The following is a 16,269-nucleotide window of genomic DNA, read 5'->3' as shown; positions in this document are numbered from 1 at the left end:
AAATCAATGGGGTAGCAGGCAGGAAGTTGCAAGTCCCAGTCGTGTGACATTATGCTTAATGATCCACGGTGATCCACTTAACAACTGCAGATGGAACTGATGTAAGTTAACACAGTCATGTGACATGATGCTTAAAGGCTGTGATGCTTAATGATGATGTTGCCAATCCCAATTGTGGTCAGTAAGTGAGGACTCCCTGTATTGTGATGTCACCAGAGTGGTTGTAAACAGTATTTTCTTCCCTTTCTCATTTGGAGCTGAGGAATTTAATGGGAAAAACCAGTGCTTTAAATCTTGCAGAGGCTTTGGGCACCATTAAATCTGTTAAAGCCCCCCACCCCTCTAAAATTTGACCCAAAAGTTTGACCATACCCACTTCTGAGACACTTTGGAGGCTGAAATAGAAATAGGTTTTCTACATACATTTGTAGGTGTATATCTGTATTTCTCTCTATATGCATATGTGTGTATGTGTAGAATCTATTGCCAGCATCTCCAGATATATTTGATGATGACTCTTTGCAACACTAGAGTTTGTGATTGACCCAAGTCAGTAAGTGGGTGTCAGAATCCTCGCAAGATATTATAATAGATTATTAGATGGCTAGTGTAAAAAGAAAAAAAATGGTTTTTTACATGCTGCGGTTCTGCCATTGTAAAAGCGGGGGGGGGGGAGTAGGGATGAGAAACCGTTAAAAAGCAGATGGCTCCTTATCACAAGCTCTGGCATGCTCAAGGTCATACCAGCAAGCGAATCAGAGGACCAAGAACTAGGGGCAATGTGGGGGGGGGGAGTAAGAAAAACAGCTTTTGGCGCGCTTTTGGTCAGTCTTAGCAATGCTTTGGATCTGTACACTTATTCTCAATAAATGAACTTTCTTTTGAATCAATATTGGTTGCAAGGAAAGTTGCTGGGTTTGGGATCAACAGGTGGCAGCTCGTTACAGTGGGTTTCATGATTGAGTGGATATTTGAACTTGGATCTCGCTAGTCTTCTATGTGTCAAATGAATTATAATTAATGTTAGAGGTTAATCTAGCATTTTGGCATATTTGCTTTTTCACTATAATCTATGCTTTTTTTTCCTTGTTGTTTTCACATGTTCCACAGCAATTTTATAAACAATAATTAAACTAACATTTTTATGTGAATCTTATAGACAAAGAGGATGCCAATAAGAGCATTCTGGACAACTGAGAATCACAAGAACCATTAAAAAGGGAAGCAAATGAAGCCAGCTCTCAATATATTTTCCACTTCCTCCAGAGAACCACAAAACTCTTCTCCTTCCCTAACAGGTGATAGACAAGGGACAGAAAAACAGGAAGAGAATTTTAAGCTGGAAAAAATTGAGTATATGGAGCTCAATGAAATGTTACATGAAAACGGTCAAGGGGGATAATTTCCAAATTCCGAAAAAGAAGGAAATATCTGGAAGTCAATGGAACGAAGAGGTCACATGGATAGCCACGTAGGGCAGATAGAAATGCAAGCCTCATGCTGTGAGGAAGGAAACATTAGCTTGAATCAAAGCACTATCCAACAAGGGATCAGAAATATTTTTGACCTCCTTGAGAATCCAAGAATATCAGTGGTGGAAAAGCCCCATAGCTGTGCATATTGTGGGAAAAGCACAGATTGCAGATCACGGCTGATTATGCATGAGAGGATCCACACCGGAGAAAAGCCATATGAATGCGCCGAGTGTGGGAAGGTCTTTCGCTACAGCTCCCAACTTTTTGAGCATAAAAGGACCCACACTGGAGAGAAGCCGTACCAGTGCTGTCAATGTGGCAAAAGCTTTAGCAAGCACGCCACCCTGGTGAATCACAAGAGGACTCACACCGGAGAGAAACCATATGAGTGTCCAGATTGTGGGAAGAGTTTCAGTCAGAATTCTAACCTGGTGATACACCAGAGGACTCACACTGGGGAGAAACCATATGAGTGTCCAGTTTGTGGGAAAAGTTTCAGGCAGAATTCTAACCTGGTGATACATCAGAGGACTCACACAGGAGAGAAACCATATGAATGCCCAGATTGTGGGAAAAGTTTCATTCGGAATTCCGAGCTGGTGATACACCAGAAGACTCACACAGGAGAGAAACCGTATGAGTGTCCGAATTGCGGGAAAAGTTTCATTCAGAATTCTGACCTGGTGAGACACCAGAGGACTCACACAGGAGAGAAACCGTATGAGTGTCCGGTTTGTGGGAAAAGTTTCAGTCGGAATTCCCACCTGGTGATACATCAGCGGACTCACACAGGAGAGAAACCGTATGAGTGTCTGGATTGTGGGAAAAGTTTCATTCGGAATTCTGACCTGGTGATACACCAGAGGACTCACACTGGGGAGAGACCATATGAGTGTCCAGATTGTGGGAAAAGTTTCAGTCGGAATTCTGACCTGGTGATACACCAGAGGACGCATACCGGGGAGAAGCCATATGAGTGTTTGTATTGTGGGAAAAGTTTCAGTCAGAATTCCTACCTGGTGATACACCAGAGGACTCACACTGGAGAGAAACCGTATGTGTGTCTGGATTGTGGGAAAAATTTCAGTCGGAATTCTGACCTGGTGATACACCAGAGGACTCACACAGGAGAGAAACCGTATGAGTGTCCGGAATGTGGGAAAGATTTCAGTACTAGGTCTAGCCTTATAAATCATGTAGGTTTACACACAGGGGAGAAACCATTCAAATGCCCAGACTGCGGACGGTGCTTCACACAAAATTCCTCCCTTATTGCACACAAGAAACTCCACACGAGGCAGAAGATGATGTGTGTAGAAAAGACTTGAACTGAATTTCTGATTGCACCTGAGAAATTATTTAACATTTCTCACTCTTAAATCTGAGGGAGGAGAGGAAAAAAATGGAAAATATTAGATAGATAAAGGCTAAGTAGACATATCTGGCTCTCAGGAGACCTTACTGGATATTTAATTGTATAGATATAGTGCAGTTGCCGCAAAAAGGCTTTTTGGGAGTGTTTTTTGCATACTGATCATCATACGTCTTAGAAATGCAACATGCAGAATTTCAGCCTTCTTCAACCTGGGTGTCCTCCAGATTTTGAGCCCCAGAACTCCCCAGCCAGCATAACCTTTGCAGAAAATATCTGGGAGTCATAGCGAATGTTTCTGGGAGGCTCCAATAAGTTGCTGCAGGTCCTTAAAAATACATTAAAGAAAAGATAGAAGCACTTTTGCTTCAGTTAGAGATTGTGGTTCCTCAGATATGAAGAAAGTGATATAAAAGGAGAGGTGAAGAGGGTTCAAAGTTCATCTTTTCCTAACACCTCCAGAAATTAAGTGCAAGGAGTATCAGATTGTGGCAAGGATGAATCACAAATATCACAGAAACTATTAAAATGGAGAACATATTAGGGACATTTGTGGCAGTGACAATTGTAAAATTTCACATCTAAAGACTGTTCTGAGTTGCAATTGAACATGATGAATAAGACTTGTAGATAGAATATTGAGTTGAGGAGAAAAGGCATTGTGGTTTTGAGCACAGGATCTTCAGGTTTTTTAACAACCCCTGCTGTGATCTTGTTTGCTTGGAGGTGCCTGCTTGTTACTGTTTGATGGCTGGTGGTTGACATCAGCGCCAAGATCCTGACATTTTTGTTGCATCCCCCTTGGTGGTGATGTGAGACAAAAATTGTACAGTGGAAAACATTTCAATTGTAAAAATGGATTGTGTGAGACCGATTAATAGCTTTTGACAAGGAAAAAAATGGGCAGCATCAGCAACAGGGGGGTAAGGTAATGTAAAGCTCTCTTCCCAACACACGGGACACATTTCCATCTCTTTCACTCCTCTCTCAGGGCTTCCTTTGAAATGTTTCCAAAAAATCCCTTCAAGTAAAGGGAGGAAAATTATTTGGAGCAGCTAAGTGGCATTTTACCTATGCAGATGAACAATCCTGATTTTTCTGAGTGTGAAGGACAGAAAAGAATTCACGGTTTGTTCATTTCAGTAACACAGTTCATCTATCAAGTGATGATCCTTTTTTTTCCTAGTAGATCACATTGCATATAATCATTTTGCAGAAGGACACCCAACAACCTGGACCCTGCCAGGGGTTAAGAGGAATCAAGAGGCTCTTTTGGCTTGAGCCTCAATCTCCAAGTGGCTTCAAATTTAAACATTTGCAAACTCTTTAAACTGTTTATTACAGGTAGCGTGTTTCTTTTGATTATCAATCTGTGAAGACTTCATTTTGTTCACTTTTGTACAAAAGATGTCTCATTTGTACAACCAAACTACCAGAAGACAATAAAGTGGGGCAGTGGGTATGAGTGTGAGGTTACTAATAACAATACTGTATGTCATCCTTAAGAATTAAGTGCAGAACAGAAATAAAACAACATTAATTGAATTTGAATTTTAAAAATACAAAGTGAACATATTAAAATTGACACTAAGGGGATAGTGGAGTATCCAAAAATAACCCCTTTACAATAAAGAGAATATATAAATTAGACCCCACAAAACCTACTAACAATATATACTACTAAAACTCTCGTGTCAGTTTGTCTGTTTGTAATCTTCAGTTGGGCAAAACGTGCGTCATAGGGCAACAATTTTTGAAGAAATTTATCTCATGGGCTAACTTACAGAATGCCGGGCCCTTTGGGTAGGGAATCTGGCAAAGTTGCGACTGCTTCAGTACCACTGTGCTGCCACCATCAGTCGAGGTCATGCAATTCTCATTTCCATCGCTGCCTGACACCTTCCCACAAGTCAATCAGGAAGCCAGCAGGAAGTCTAAACTCTATTGTGATTGCCAACACTCCATGCCAGCTTCCCACAAGGAAAGTCTGCTTGTGGGAAGCTTACAGGGAATGGGGAAGCAGGCAGGGAAGGTCGCAAGTTGCTTGGCTAAGTCTCCCCCACCCATGCACCCACACACACCTTCTGTGACCTATTGCACCCTTACATACCTCCCTGACCATCGCCACCCCTCTCAGGCAACCCGTCACATCCTCGCATAACCTCCCTGACCCACACCCTGCCTCTTGTATACCCCCACACACCCCCACTGCACCCCCTCGCACACCATTCCTGACCCACAGTATACCTCTCACACACACACCCTGATCTGTGCTGCTGACCCTTGCCACACCTGTCATGCACACACCCCAACCCAACCCTCTCATGCACCCTCTCAGACCCTTGTGCACCCTGCCTGAGCCACACTGTGCCTCTTGGAAGGGAGGGGGGAGTCAGTCAGTCAGTCAGTCAGTCAGTCTTCTTGGATCACCATCATCACCCACACCACATTCGATCTGCATCAGAAATGGCAGTGTAGGGGGGCCCTCTGCACAGGTTAGCCTGCCGATCAATCAGCTGTATCCTTTTGCAGGTTATTCTGGTTTTCACTTGACAGACCCTCAAGATCCCTTGACTGCCTGCCTTGTTACAAAAGCAGGTTTTTTGTTTCCCTACAGAAAAAAAAAACACTTGTCCCCTGTTTGACACCTCTCCAAAACTTGCCCGCCAATCAGATCCCAAGGATTTCCTGCCTCTCAGCTCCAGAGTGTATAAATTCTATGCTTTTCTATTGTTCAGGGTCCCTTTTTCCTGGAAAGCGGGCACCCTATGATCACTGCAATAAACATGGTTCTTCCCCTCAGCGTTGTGCTCGTGTCTTTGGCAAAAGTTCTACAACCGTTTTGGTGTCGGAAGTGGGATCCAGCGATCTGCTCTGGTGAGTTCTGGCTACAACTCAGACCCACGTCTGAGAACGTGAGGGAAGTTGCGTCCCTTCCTCCCTTGGGTCAGCACTCCCCAGAGCGGTGCCTGGATCAGCCCCTGAGGAGAAAGCCAAGAGGTTGCCGGGACAGCACCGGTGGGTAAGAGTTGCGGACAGTTTGAATTGCCACCAGGCTAGTTTTTTCCACCAGTAGGTTGTGTGCACGGTTTAGGTGGCAGTGGCTGGGCCTGTCGCTCCCCTTCCCAGCGGGTCTCAGACGGGGCTAGAGGATGGTGCCAGGGTTCCCAACGGGTCTTCCGGTTCCCCTTCCAAGCAGGGCGCGGCAGGAGCAAGAGAAGGTTTGGGATGAGGCAAAGGCCAACCAGTCTCGTGAGGTTGAGTCCTGGCGTGGCACCTCCCCAGGCCTAAAGAGAGTGATTGGATCCAGGTTGTCTGTGGTTTTACGTCCAGATGTTGTTTGTGAGTCGGAGTTGTTTGTGAGCTCATTTCTCGTCTCCTTTTTGTTGCCCTGTGCAGCCACATCTAGGATTTCCCAAGTGGATATCTTAGAAAGCAAGAGTTCAGAGCAACTCTTTCTTTCTCCCTTTTTCCTCTCCCCCCTCCCCCCATAAAGAGAGGGGACTATGGGAAAAAGGCAGTCCAAGTTCCCCCGGGAGCTTTTTGCCATATGGTGCAAAAATATGGCAAAAAGGCCATAAGAAACACTCCTTTATGGGGCAACGGGACAAAGGAATCTGCTGAGAACCAGTTCCTGGGGAAGGAACGTTTAAGCTAAGAAAGATTTCTTATTTTTTAAAAAAAACGAATCTAGCAAATCGACTGGTGGGAAGGCGAATGTCATTTTAAAGATGCTCCACAGCAAATAAACGCACACAAAAAAACCAACCCTATTTCCAACTTGTAAGATAGTAACAAAAGCCCGAAGCAGCAAAATGAAAAGTTAAAGGAACAAGTTGCTGAGCTGAGGGCACAACCTGAACCACCCGCCCCACCTGTTCCTTTGTATCCCTCCCTTCCCAAGGCTGTGCCAACCATTCCTTGCTGCCCCAAGGATCCCCTAGACCAGTGTTCCTCAACCTTGCAACTTTAATATATGTGGACTTCAACTCCCAGAATTCCCCAGCCAGCCGTGCTGGCTGGGGAATTCTGGGAGTTGAAGTCCACATATATTAAAGTTGCATGGTTGACGAACACTGCCCTAGACCCTTTAGATGTAATGGCCCCCTCCCATATCCTCCCTCCCCCATACGAAGAAGCAGAAGAACAGGTGGGTGCCCTCAGACCGCATGCCCAAGCCCAGGAACACCCAACCACAAAGCTCTGAAGACCCAACCACCAGGGCAGGCATGTCCTCCCTCCTAACCCTGGTTCAGTGATCGAGGCTAAAAGGAGAATCTGGCCCACTGAGGGCTTTATAGTTCCGGGGCTCCCTGAATACTATTTACAACCCAAGAGTTATCAGTAGGTTTTTTTAGAAAGCGTGTCTTGTTTGTTTGTCTTTCTGAACCATGAGGTACAGCCACCCCTAAGTACACCAGGGAATTCTTTGAGGCCTCCTGCTCATTTCTGCTCCCAAATGTGTGTGTGTGTGTGTGTGTGTGTGTGTGTTCCCCTTTCCCTCAGCTCCCTGAATACAAGTAGGGAGATGAGGTTTCTTTCCAAAGGCTATTTTTAGAGTTTGGGGACCTCCACCCCATAAACCCTGGATTTCTTTAAGTCTCGGCCCCTCTAGCTAATACTCTAGCTGAAAATGTAGGGCTGCTCTTTCTCCTTAACTTTCCTCTTCCGATTTATGCCTCCCTTGCTGATTTCTTTGTGATTGCTCCACCCACTCTTTCAGGCCCCTAACCCTCCCACCTCTCCATGTTTTCTCCTGGATCTCTCAAGCTTTTGCCACCTTTGCACAGGCTTGTCTACTGAACTAAGCTAGCAAAAAGGAAAAGGCACCATCAAATATAGCAATAGGCAATAAAATCTGAATAATCTTTAACCAAAGTTTCCCAAAACAAATACCTTCTGCTGCCGCCACAGGATCATGGTTATCATATTTACAGTAAACCTGCAAATAAAGATGTGCTTGCTTCAGTACAATAGTGCTGTTGGAAATAACAGCATCTCAGCTCTTGTATCACTTTTCTACCTCGGAACCCTTTGTTGAGGGCAAGGAAGAGACCGGAGCAAGCAAACCTGTCCTTCGCTTCCTAAATACTGTACTTCTTAAAAGGTTTCTTTACTCGTTTTGTCTCTGAGTCACTCACTGGTTTTTTTATAGGACCCCCACGCCTTTCCCCCAGTTCTCACTTCTCCTGGGACTCTTATTTTGATAGACTTTGCTAAGTTCTCTAATCTCTTCAGAGGGACCTGCTAAGAATGCCTCTTGAGGATTTCTCTCTCCTCCTTTTCTCCATCACTCTGCAGTCAGAGTTATCAGGAAGGCCCTGGGTGCTACCATGGATGCCCGGTAGCCCCTAAGGCCCTGCTTCCACAGCCTTGGGCACAGGGGGCAAGAGGCAACTTCTGCCTCTAGTGCAATCTGTCCTTGCGCCAAGAGGGACAGTGGTAGAAATTTATAAGTGGACCTCAGGGGAGAATTGAATTGATTGTCAGAACTATGTCAAATGCTTCTTGTATGCAACTTTGGCGGGGTGGGGATTGGATTTCAGCACAAGAAACTGTTCAGGCACTCCTGCCTATGTTATAGGCTCTCTTGCACTCACAGATATTGGGGCAATTGTGAATTCCTCCGACCCATGCAACCCCAACTTCACACCCCGCCTTAATACCCCACTCAGTGCTGCCTTCTATACTCTGCTTTGCTATAATGCCAGTATCTGTTTCAGAAATCTCTTCTCCCACTCTGCTTGCACATCCCAGTCAGCCCTCTCCCCAAGGAAATCCATTTTTTTTCTTTCTCCCCTGTCCCCATCACTCCTAATGAGACCAGGCAATCATCAGCACACTTACATCAGAATGGTTTGCACAATAGTTTCCCTTATCCCCACAGTAACTATTCACAAGGACTCCCTTCACAAGGAGGAGTTTGCCAGGCACTTAACACCTCTTGCTGCTTTTATGTCAACCCACATAATCAGACTGAAAACAACATACACGTGATCCAACAAGTAATTGGTCTCTTCCACTATGTTAGCCAGGACGCCATCCTGGCCTTCAGTTCCTTCACCAACTGGATTGGTGGCTGGCTCCCCAATATCTCCTTTTTTGCCAAAAAGGCCTTGTTTTTCATTGCCGTTTCCCTCGTCTTCCTTCTCCTCCTTCACTTTCTAATTACCTGTTTTTGGTCCCTCTGCACCAAACTTTTGTGCAGGAAACCAAAGACTTTCAGTTTTTGTGCTTGTTTCTTTGGCAAAAATTCCACAACGTGTATGCTAAGTTGCCATAGAAGGTTTTTTTTTCCATTCTCCCTCGCTTTGACCTAATGGGGACTTCTCTGCAAGTGAATTTACAGAAGCACTTGGTACTGAGCCTTTAGCAGATCTAAAATTTCCTCCCTCAGGAACAAAGCTGGCTTGCTGGGAAGACCAGCTTCAAAGCAGCCCTGGCCAGCATGAGTGAAGCTGGTTCTCCTGGAGCATCTGGCCTGTTGGTGCTCCCAGGTCCTAAATCCTTGGAAATCAGGAATACAGTTTTAGCATGGAGAGAGGTTTTGGTCTCCACTGAGAGCCAACCCCTGCGAAAGCGCAGGAATCCTTAGATCAGCTTTTGATCTGCAAACTAGGGCCCTCCAAGTGTTTTGCCCAGGCTGCCTGGGAATGATCACAGCTGAAATCTTCTGGAGAATTGGGAAGGCTGCTCAGAGCAATTCTGCCCTCTAGTGAGATTTCGGCTCCGCAGTGATACGGATAGGAAGACAATTCCTCCTATCCAGATGTGGTTTGGCAGCAATGTTGATGGGCGCTTCCAGGTTTGGTCGCGTGGTCCATTCTTCTATTAACAGGAGGACGCTGGCAATCATTTAGGGACTGCGCACCCCAACAAGCGCGTTGGGAACTTTTAGGGCCCGGCACCTGGCTAGCCTTCAAAAGCTAAGTAGGGTCAAGCTTCACTCTTCAGGCTTCGTTCAGTTGCAAAGGACCGTTTTGAGGCGCTATCCTGCACCCCCAAGACGAATCTCTGGCTGGAACAGGCTCCGCCGATCCCTCAGAGACGGGCACTTTGTCTCTTTGCACACCGTTTCCCCCCCAGGACGCCCCCTGGGTTTGGTTCTCGCTTCTGGCAAACGAAGCTCTTTCCTCATCTGCAGTGGGGATGAGAGCACCCTTGGGAGACCTGAAGCAACAGGTTAGGGATAGATCGTCAAGGAGAAAATCGATGGATCGATGTGGTCGCTAGGAGTCGAACATGACTCGATGGCACATAATCAATCAAAACATCTTGCAAGCGCCTTCGGGTAGAGACCGGACGAGTGTGTTTTGCAGCCGTATGCCGCTAGGTGGCGCTGTGTAAATAAGCACGACCGGCGCCTACAAAGCTGTCGATGCAGCAGCGGCGTCTGTGGTCGCTGAGTCCTGACCTGCAACGGGAGGGGAGCGGCCGAGCTGAAGGGAGTTAAAGCAATAGAGGATGGGTTGCTAGAGGGGACGTGGGAGGAGAGGAGAAGGGCAGAGGAACTTCCTCTTCCGGCTTCTCCATGGGAGGGTAGTGGGGTGCGGGGCCCTCTCCTGTTCTTCCCAGGTCGAAGCAGCAGCTGGCAGGTGAGTGAAGGAGAGGTCGGAGGAGAGGCCGGGAGCAAGCGGGGCTGCGTTGTCTCCTCCACGGTGCAGAATCTGATGAGCAGCTATGCTGAAAAACGTCGGCTGCTCCATTTTCCTTCCCTCCCCAAATCTTATTTCTCGGGTACTGCAGGCTTTAAAACTGGTGCAAGGAATTTTCTGATGGCTGGGAGATTTAGAGTCTCCTTCACGTTAGGACTGACTTCTTGTCACTTTATGGACTGCTGTCTTCTCAGATTTTTTTTTACTTCCAAGTTTAGCCAACGAAGGGGATTTCCTAGTGGTCTCCCATCCATGCATTAACCAGGTTCAACTCTACTTAGCACTTTTTTTTTTAGTAGCTATTGAGGACTATTTGCGATATTCAGTTGTATAGTTAGTCCTCGCTTACCACTTGTTCAGTTACCGTTCAAAGTTACAATGCTGAAAAAGGAGATGTACAACTGGTCCTCAAACCTGTGGCCATTTGCTGGCAACCAGCACACATTTAAAACATCCTGCAGTCATGTGATCACCATTTGCCACCTTCACAGCTGGCTTCCGGCAAACAAACTCAATGGGGTAGCAGGCAGGAAGTGGCAAGTCCCAGTCATGTGACATTGCGCTTAATGATCCACAATGATCCACTTAATGACTGCAGCTGGAACTGATGTTGCAAGTTGGTACATGTGACATCATGCTTAATGACCACACTGCTTAACGATGGATTTGCCAGTCCCAACTGTGGTTGGCAAGTGAGGACACCCTGTATTGTGATGTCACCAGAGTGGTTGTGAACAGTATTTTCTGCCCCTTTCTTATTTGGAGCTGAGGAATTTAATGGGAAAAAACAGTGCTTTAAATCCTGCAGAGGCTTTGGGCACCATTTCATCTGTTAAAGGACCCTACCCCTCTAAAATTAGTTTGACCATACCCACTTCTGGAACATTTTGCAGGCTGAAATACACATGGATTTTTTTAAATATACTTTTTAAAGCTTTTAAAGAGGAAGATAAAACATAACACAAACTAATATAAGGTAAGAAAGAAAATCTATCCTGTCTAATCATGAAAACCATAAATCACAAATTCATTTTTATGCAAAATATCCATAAGAAGCTTCCAGTTACGAATAAATGTAGAGAGTGTCTTTTCTCTAATCAAAGAAGTCAATTTATCCATTTCAGAAAAATCTGTCAACTTCACCAACCATTCCTCCCTTTTTCTAACTATTTATAGGCTTTTTCTAACTATTTATCTATTAATCCTAAAAGGAAAAATTCCGGCTTCAACTGAATATTGATCTCTAATTCCTCTGTATCAGATGTATTTCAATCCAAAAATTTTTAGCTTTTTTACATGTTCACCAACCATGATAAAATGTCTCTTCATGCTGTTCACATTTCCAACATACATTTGAAGTGCCTTTATATATTCTAGATGATTTCTCTGGCATCATGTACCAACGATACATCATTTTACAAAAATTCTCTTTGAGATAACATGATGTAAATTTCAACCCTTTTAACTGCATATTTTCCTATTGATCCATCTGTATATCATAACCAAAATTGTTACCCCACTTTATCATATATTCTTTAACCTGTTATTTCTCGGTTTCAAATTTCAGCAAAAGGTTGTACATTTTAGCAATTACATGATCATCATCGTTACATAACTGCATTTCAAATTCTAACTTACTTTGCTCCAGTGTTTTTATCCAATTTAAATCTTTCAAATTACACTAAATGAGAGAAATACACATGGATTTTCCACATACCTACATTCATAGGTGTGTCTATCTCTATTTCTCTCTGTGTGCATTTATGTGTATGTGTAGCAACTGTCCCCAGCATTTCCAAATATATTTGATGATAATCCTCTGCAGTGCTAAGAATTTGTGATTGACCCAAGTCAATAAGTGAATTTCAGATTGAGTGGATATTTGAACGTGAATCTTGTTAGTCTTCTATGTGTCAAAAGAATCATAATGAATGTTAGACCTGAATCTAGCATTTTGGCATGTTTGCTTTTTCACTGTAATGTATGCTTTTTTTTTCTTGTTGCTTTCACAAGTTCTGCAGCCATTTTATAAACAATCATTAAACTAACATTTTTCTGTGAATCTTATAGAGGAAAACGATGCCAGTAAGAGCATTCTGGACGACTGAGAATCACAAGCAGCTTTAAAAAGGAAAGCAAATGAAGCCAGCTGTCAAAATATTTTCTACTTCCTCCAGAGAACCACAAAACTCTTCTCCTTCCCCAGTAGGTGACAGACAAGGGAGAGAAAAACAGGAAGAGAGGTTTGAGCTGGAAAAAAATGAGTATGTGGAACTCAAGGAAACATTACATGAAAATGTCAAGGGGGATAATTTCCAACTTCAGAAAAAGGAAGAAATATCTGGAAGTCAGTGGGGACGAAGAGGCCACATGGATAGCCACATAGGGCAGACAGTAATGCAAGCCTCACTCTGTGAGGAAGGAAACAGTAGTTTGAATCAAAGCTCCATCCAACAAGGGTTCAGAAATATTTTTGATCTTGTTGAGAATCCAAGAAAATTAGTGGTGGAAAAACCCCACAGATGTGCATATTGTGGGAAAAATATAGAGTGCAGATCACAGCTGATTATGCACGAGAGGATCCACACCAAAGAAAAGCCATATGAATGCGCCGAGTGTGGAAAGGTCTTTCGCTACAGCTCCCAACTTTTTGAGCATAAAAGGACCCACACTGGAGAGAAGCCGTACCAGTGCTCTCAATGTGGCAAAAGCTTTAGCAAGCACGCCACCCTGGTGAATCACAAGAGGACTCACACCGGGGAGAAACCATATGAGTGTCCAGATTGTGGGAAGAGTTTCAGTCGGAATTCCCACCTGGTGATACATCAGAGAACTCACACAGGAGAGAAACCATATGAGTGTCCAGATTGTGGGAAAAGTTTCAGTCGGAACTCTGAGCTGGTGATACACCAGAGGACTCACACCGGGGAGAAACCATATGAGTGTCCAGATTGTGGGAAAAGTTTCAGTCAGAATTCCCACCGGGTGATACACCAGAGGACTCACACTGGGGAGAAACCATATGAGTGTCCAGATTGTGGGAAAAGTTTCAGTCAGAATTCCGACCTAGTGATACACCAGAGCACTCACACAGGAGAGAAACCATATGAGTGTCCAGATTGTGGGAAGAGTTTCAGTCAGAATTCCAGCCTGGTGATACACCAGAGGACTCACACTGGGGAGAAACCATATGCGTGTCCTGATTGTGGGAAAAGTTTCAGTCAGAATTCCCACATGGTAATACACCAGAGGACTCACACAGGAGAAAAACCATATCAGTGTCCAGATTGTGGGAAAAGTTTCAGTCAGAATTACAGCCTGGTGATACACCAGAGGACTCACACTGGGGAGAAACCGTATGAGTGTCCAGATTGTCAGAAAAGTTTCAGTCAGAATTCCCACCTGGTGATACACCAGAGGACTCACACAGGAGAGAAGCCGTATGAATGTCCAGATTGTGGGAAAAGGTTCAGTCGGAATTCCGACTTGGTGATACACCAGAGGACTCACACAGGAGAGAAACCATATGAGTGTCCAGATTGTGGGAAAGGTTTCAGGAGTAGGTCTAGCCTTATAAATCATGTAGGTTTACACACAGGAGAGAAACCTTTCAAATGCCCAGACTGCGGACGGTGCTTCACGCAAAATTCCTACCTTATCGCACACAAGAAAATCCACATGAGGCAGAAAGTGATGAGTGTAGAGAAGGCTTAAATTTCATTTCTGGTCTCCCATTAGAAGTCCAGCTGAGAAATTAACTATTTAAGCACTTAGACTTTAGTCAGAGATTGTGGTTCCTCATATATGTAGAAAGTGATTGGAGAGGTAAAGAGAGTTCAAGTTCATTTTTCCTAACACCTCCAGAAATTTAGTGCAAGGACCATCTGATTATGGCTAGGATGAAGCACAAATATCAAAGAAACCATTAGAATGGAGGATATATTAGGGACATTTGTGGCAGTGACAGAAGCACTGTAGAATTTCACATGTAACAACTGTTCTGACTTGCAGTTGAACGTGATGGATAAGAGCTGTAGGAAGATTATGTTGAGGAGAAAAGGCATTGTGGTTTTGAACACAGGATCTTCAGGTTTATTAACAACCCCTGCTGTGATCTTGTTTGCTTGGAGGTGCCTGCTTGTTACTGTTTGATGGCTGGTGGTTGACATCAGCGCCAAGATCCTGACATTTTTGTTGCATCCCCCTTGGTGGTGATGTGAGACAAAAATTGTACAGTGGAAAACCTTTCATGTGTACAGATCCATTGGATAAGAACAATTAGTAACTTTTGTTAGGGGGAAAAATGGGCAGCGTCAGGGTTGCTGTGGACGTGGGGGCAAAGTAACGTAAAGCTCTCTTCCCAACACACAGGAGACTTTCCATTTCTTTCACTCCTCTCTCAGGGCTTCTTTTGAAATGTTTCCAAAAAATCCTTTCTAGTAAAGAGAGGAAATTATTTGGAGCAGCAACGTGGCATTTTAGGTATGCAGATCATCTAATCCTGATTTTACTGAGTTTCAAAGACAACTAATTCAAGGGTTGTTCATTTCAGCCACACAATTCAGAGATCAGGTGATAATACTTTTTTTTTTCCTAGTGCAACACACTGCATATGATCACTTTGCAGAAGGACAACAACCAGGACTCCGCCAGGGGTGAGGAGGAACCAAGAGGCTCTTTTGGCTTGAGCCTCAATCTCCAAGTGGCTTCAAATTTAAACATTTGCAAACTCTTTAAACTGTAAACTTTTCAAATTCTATTTAATTCTCTCTTCCTTTCCTCTCTCTCGCTCTTTTTTGGTGCCATATTTTTATGCATACTTCTTACATTATATTTTATTATGATTAGGAGCTGCAAATGCTTGAAATGGTTCAACAGCCTCTGGATCTTTGAGAGGGCCAAACCATTATGCAAAACCTTGCATTCTAAAACAAAGTTTAGATCCCACCCCAGCCAGGACAAATTATACTTTGTGGCTATGGAATAGTAATGTCTTTGGGGAATAAAATGGAAATTGGGCCGAGGGAATGAAATGGAATAGCTTGGAAAAGGTCATGGCTGGCTGGCTATTGCAATCGTTTATTGCAGGGAGTGTGTTTCTTTTGATTACCAATCTGTGAAGGCTTCATTTTTTTTCCCCTTCTGGGAGATGTCCCATGTGTACAACCAAACCTGCAGAAGGCAAGAAAGTGGGGCAGTGGGTATGAGTTTGAGGATACTAATAATAATTTATGTCATGCTTAAGAATTAAGTGCAGAACAGAAAGAAAGGAATATTAATTGAATTTGAGTATGCAGAAATACAAAGTAGACACATTAAAACTGACACGGAATAGTGGAATACCAACAAGTAATCCCTTTACAATTAGAAGAATAGATAAATTAGATCCCACAAAACCTGCTAACAATATGTAACTAATAAAATCAAGGAAAATTAAAGAACAGACAGCCAGAGGAGCTGGTCCCCAGGACCAGATCAGAAGCCACAAGTCCCCAGTCAGACACCGTTTCCTCAGTATAAAAGTTTTAAGGTTTTAAAGACAAAGACCTCTTACCTGAAGAGTAACAGTGAGTCAATTGGAAAGATGATGGACTACATGTTGAAAGGCTGCAGCTTTGAATTGCTGTTGGAGCAGTAGGAATGGGAAGATTTTGTGGGGAATAACAGTTGTAAGAAGAGGCAGTTTGATGTAATGGTGAAGGCACCAGGAGAGACTCAGTTTTAGTTCCGCCTTGGGCATGAAGCCAGCTGGGTGACCTTGGGCCAG

General features: G+C 44.1%; 1 protein-coding gene across 2 annotated transcripts in view; it reads left to right on the top strand.

Annotated features, from left to right (window-relative positions):
• LOC103061330 (uncharacterized) overlaps window positions 1-15,276 on the top strand; it is a 33,081-nt gene extending 17,805 nt beyond the window's left edge. The window contains exons 1-2 of one of the 2 annotated variants that reach the window (XM_088128671.1): window positions 9,902-10,442; window positions 12,573-15,276. In XM_088128671.1, the coding sequence (XP_087984797.1) occupies window positions 12,642-14,216 (1,575 nt within the window). In that variant the 5' untranslated portion in view covers window positions 9,902-10,442; window positions 12,573-12,641 and the 3' untranslated portion in view covers window positions 14,217-15,276. Of the gene's footprint in view, window positions 1-1,637; window positions 10,443-12,572 lie in introns of those variants that run through there. The other variant, XM_088128672.1, reaches the window with a different exon arrangement.
• Window positions 15,277-16,269: the final 993 nt, after the last annotated feature.

Source organism: Python bivittatus, unplaced genomic scaffold, assembly GCF_059951505.1.
Source record: "Python bivittatus isolate LINGU-HERP-01145 unplaced genomic scaffold, Pbiv_v1 ctg000800_np1212, whole genome shotgun sequence".
Classification (NCBI taxonomy): Eukaryota; Metazoa; Chordata; class Lepidosauria; order Squamata; family Pythonidae; genus Python; species Python bivittatus.
Note: the sequence above shows the minus strand (reverse complement) of the source record. Positions and strands in the feature narration are given on the sequence as shown.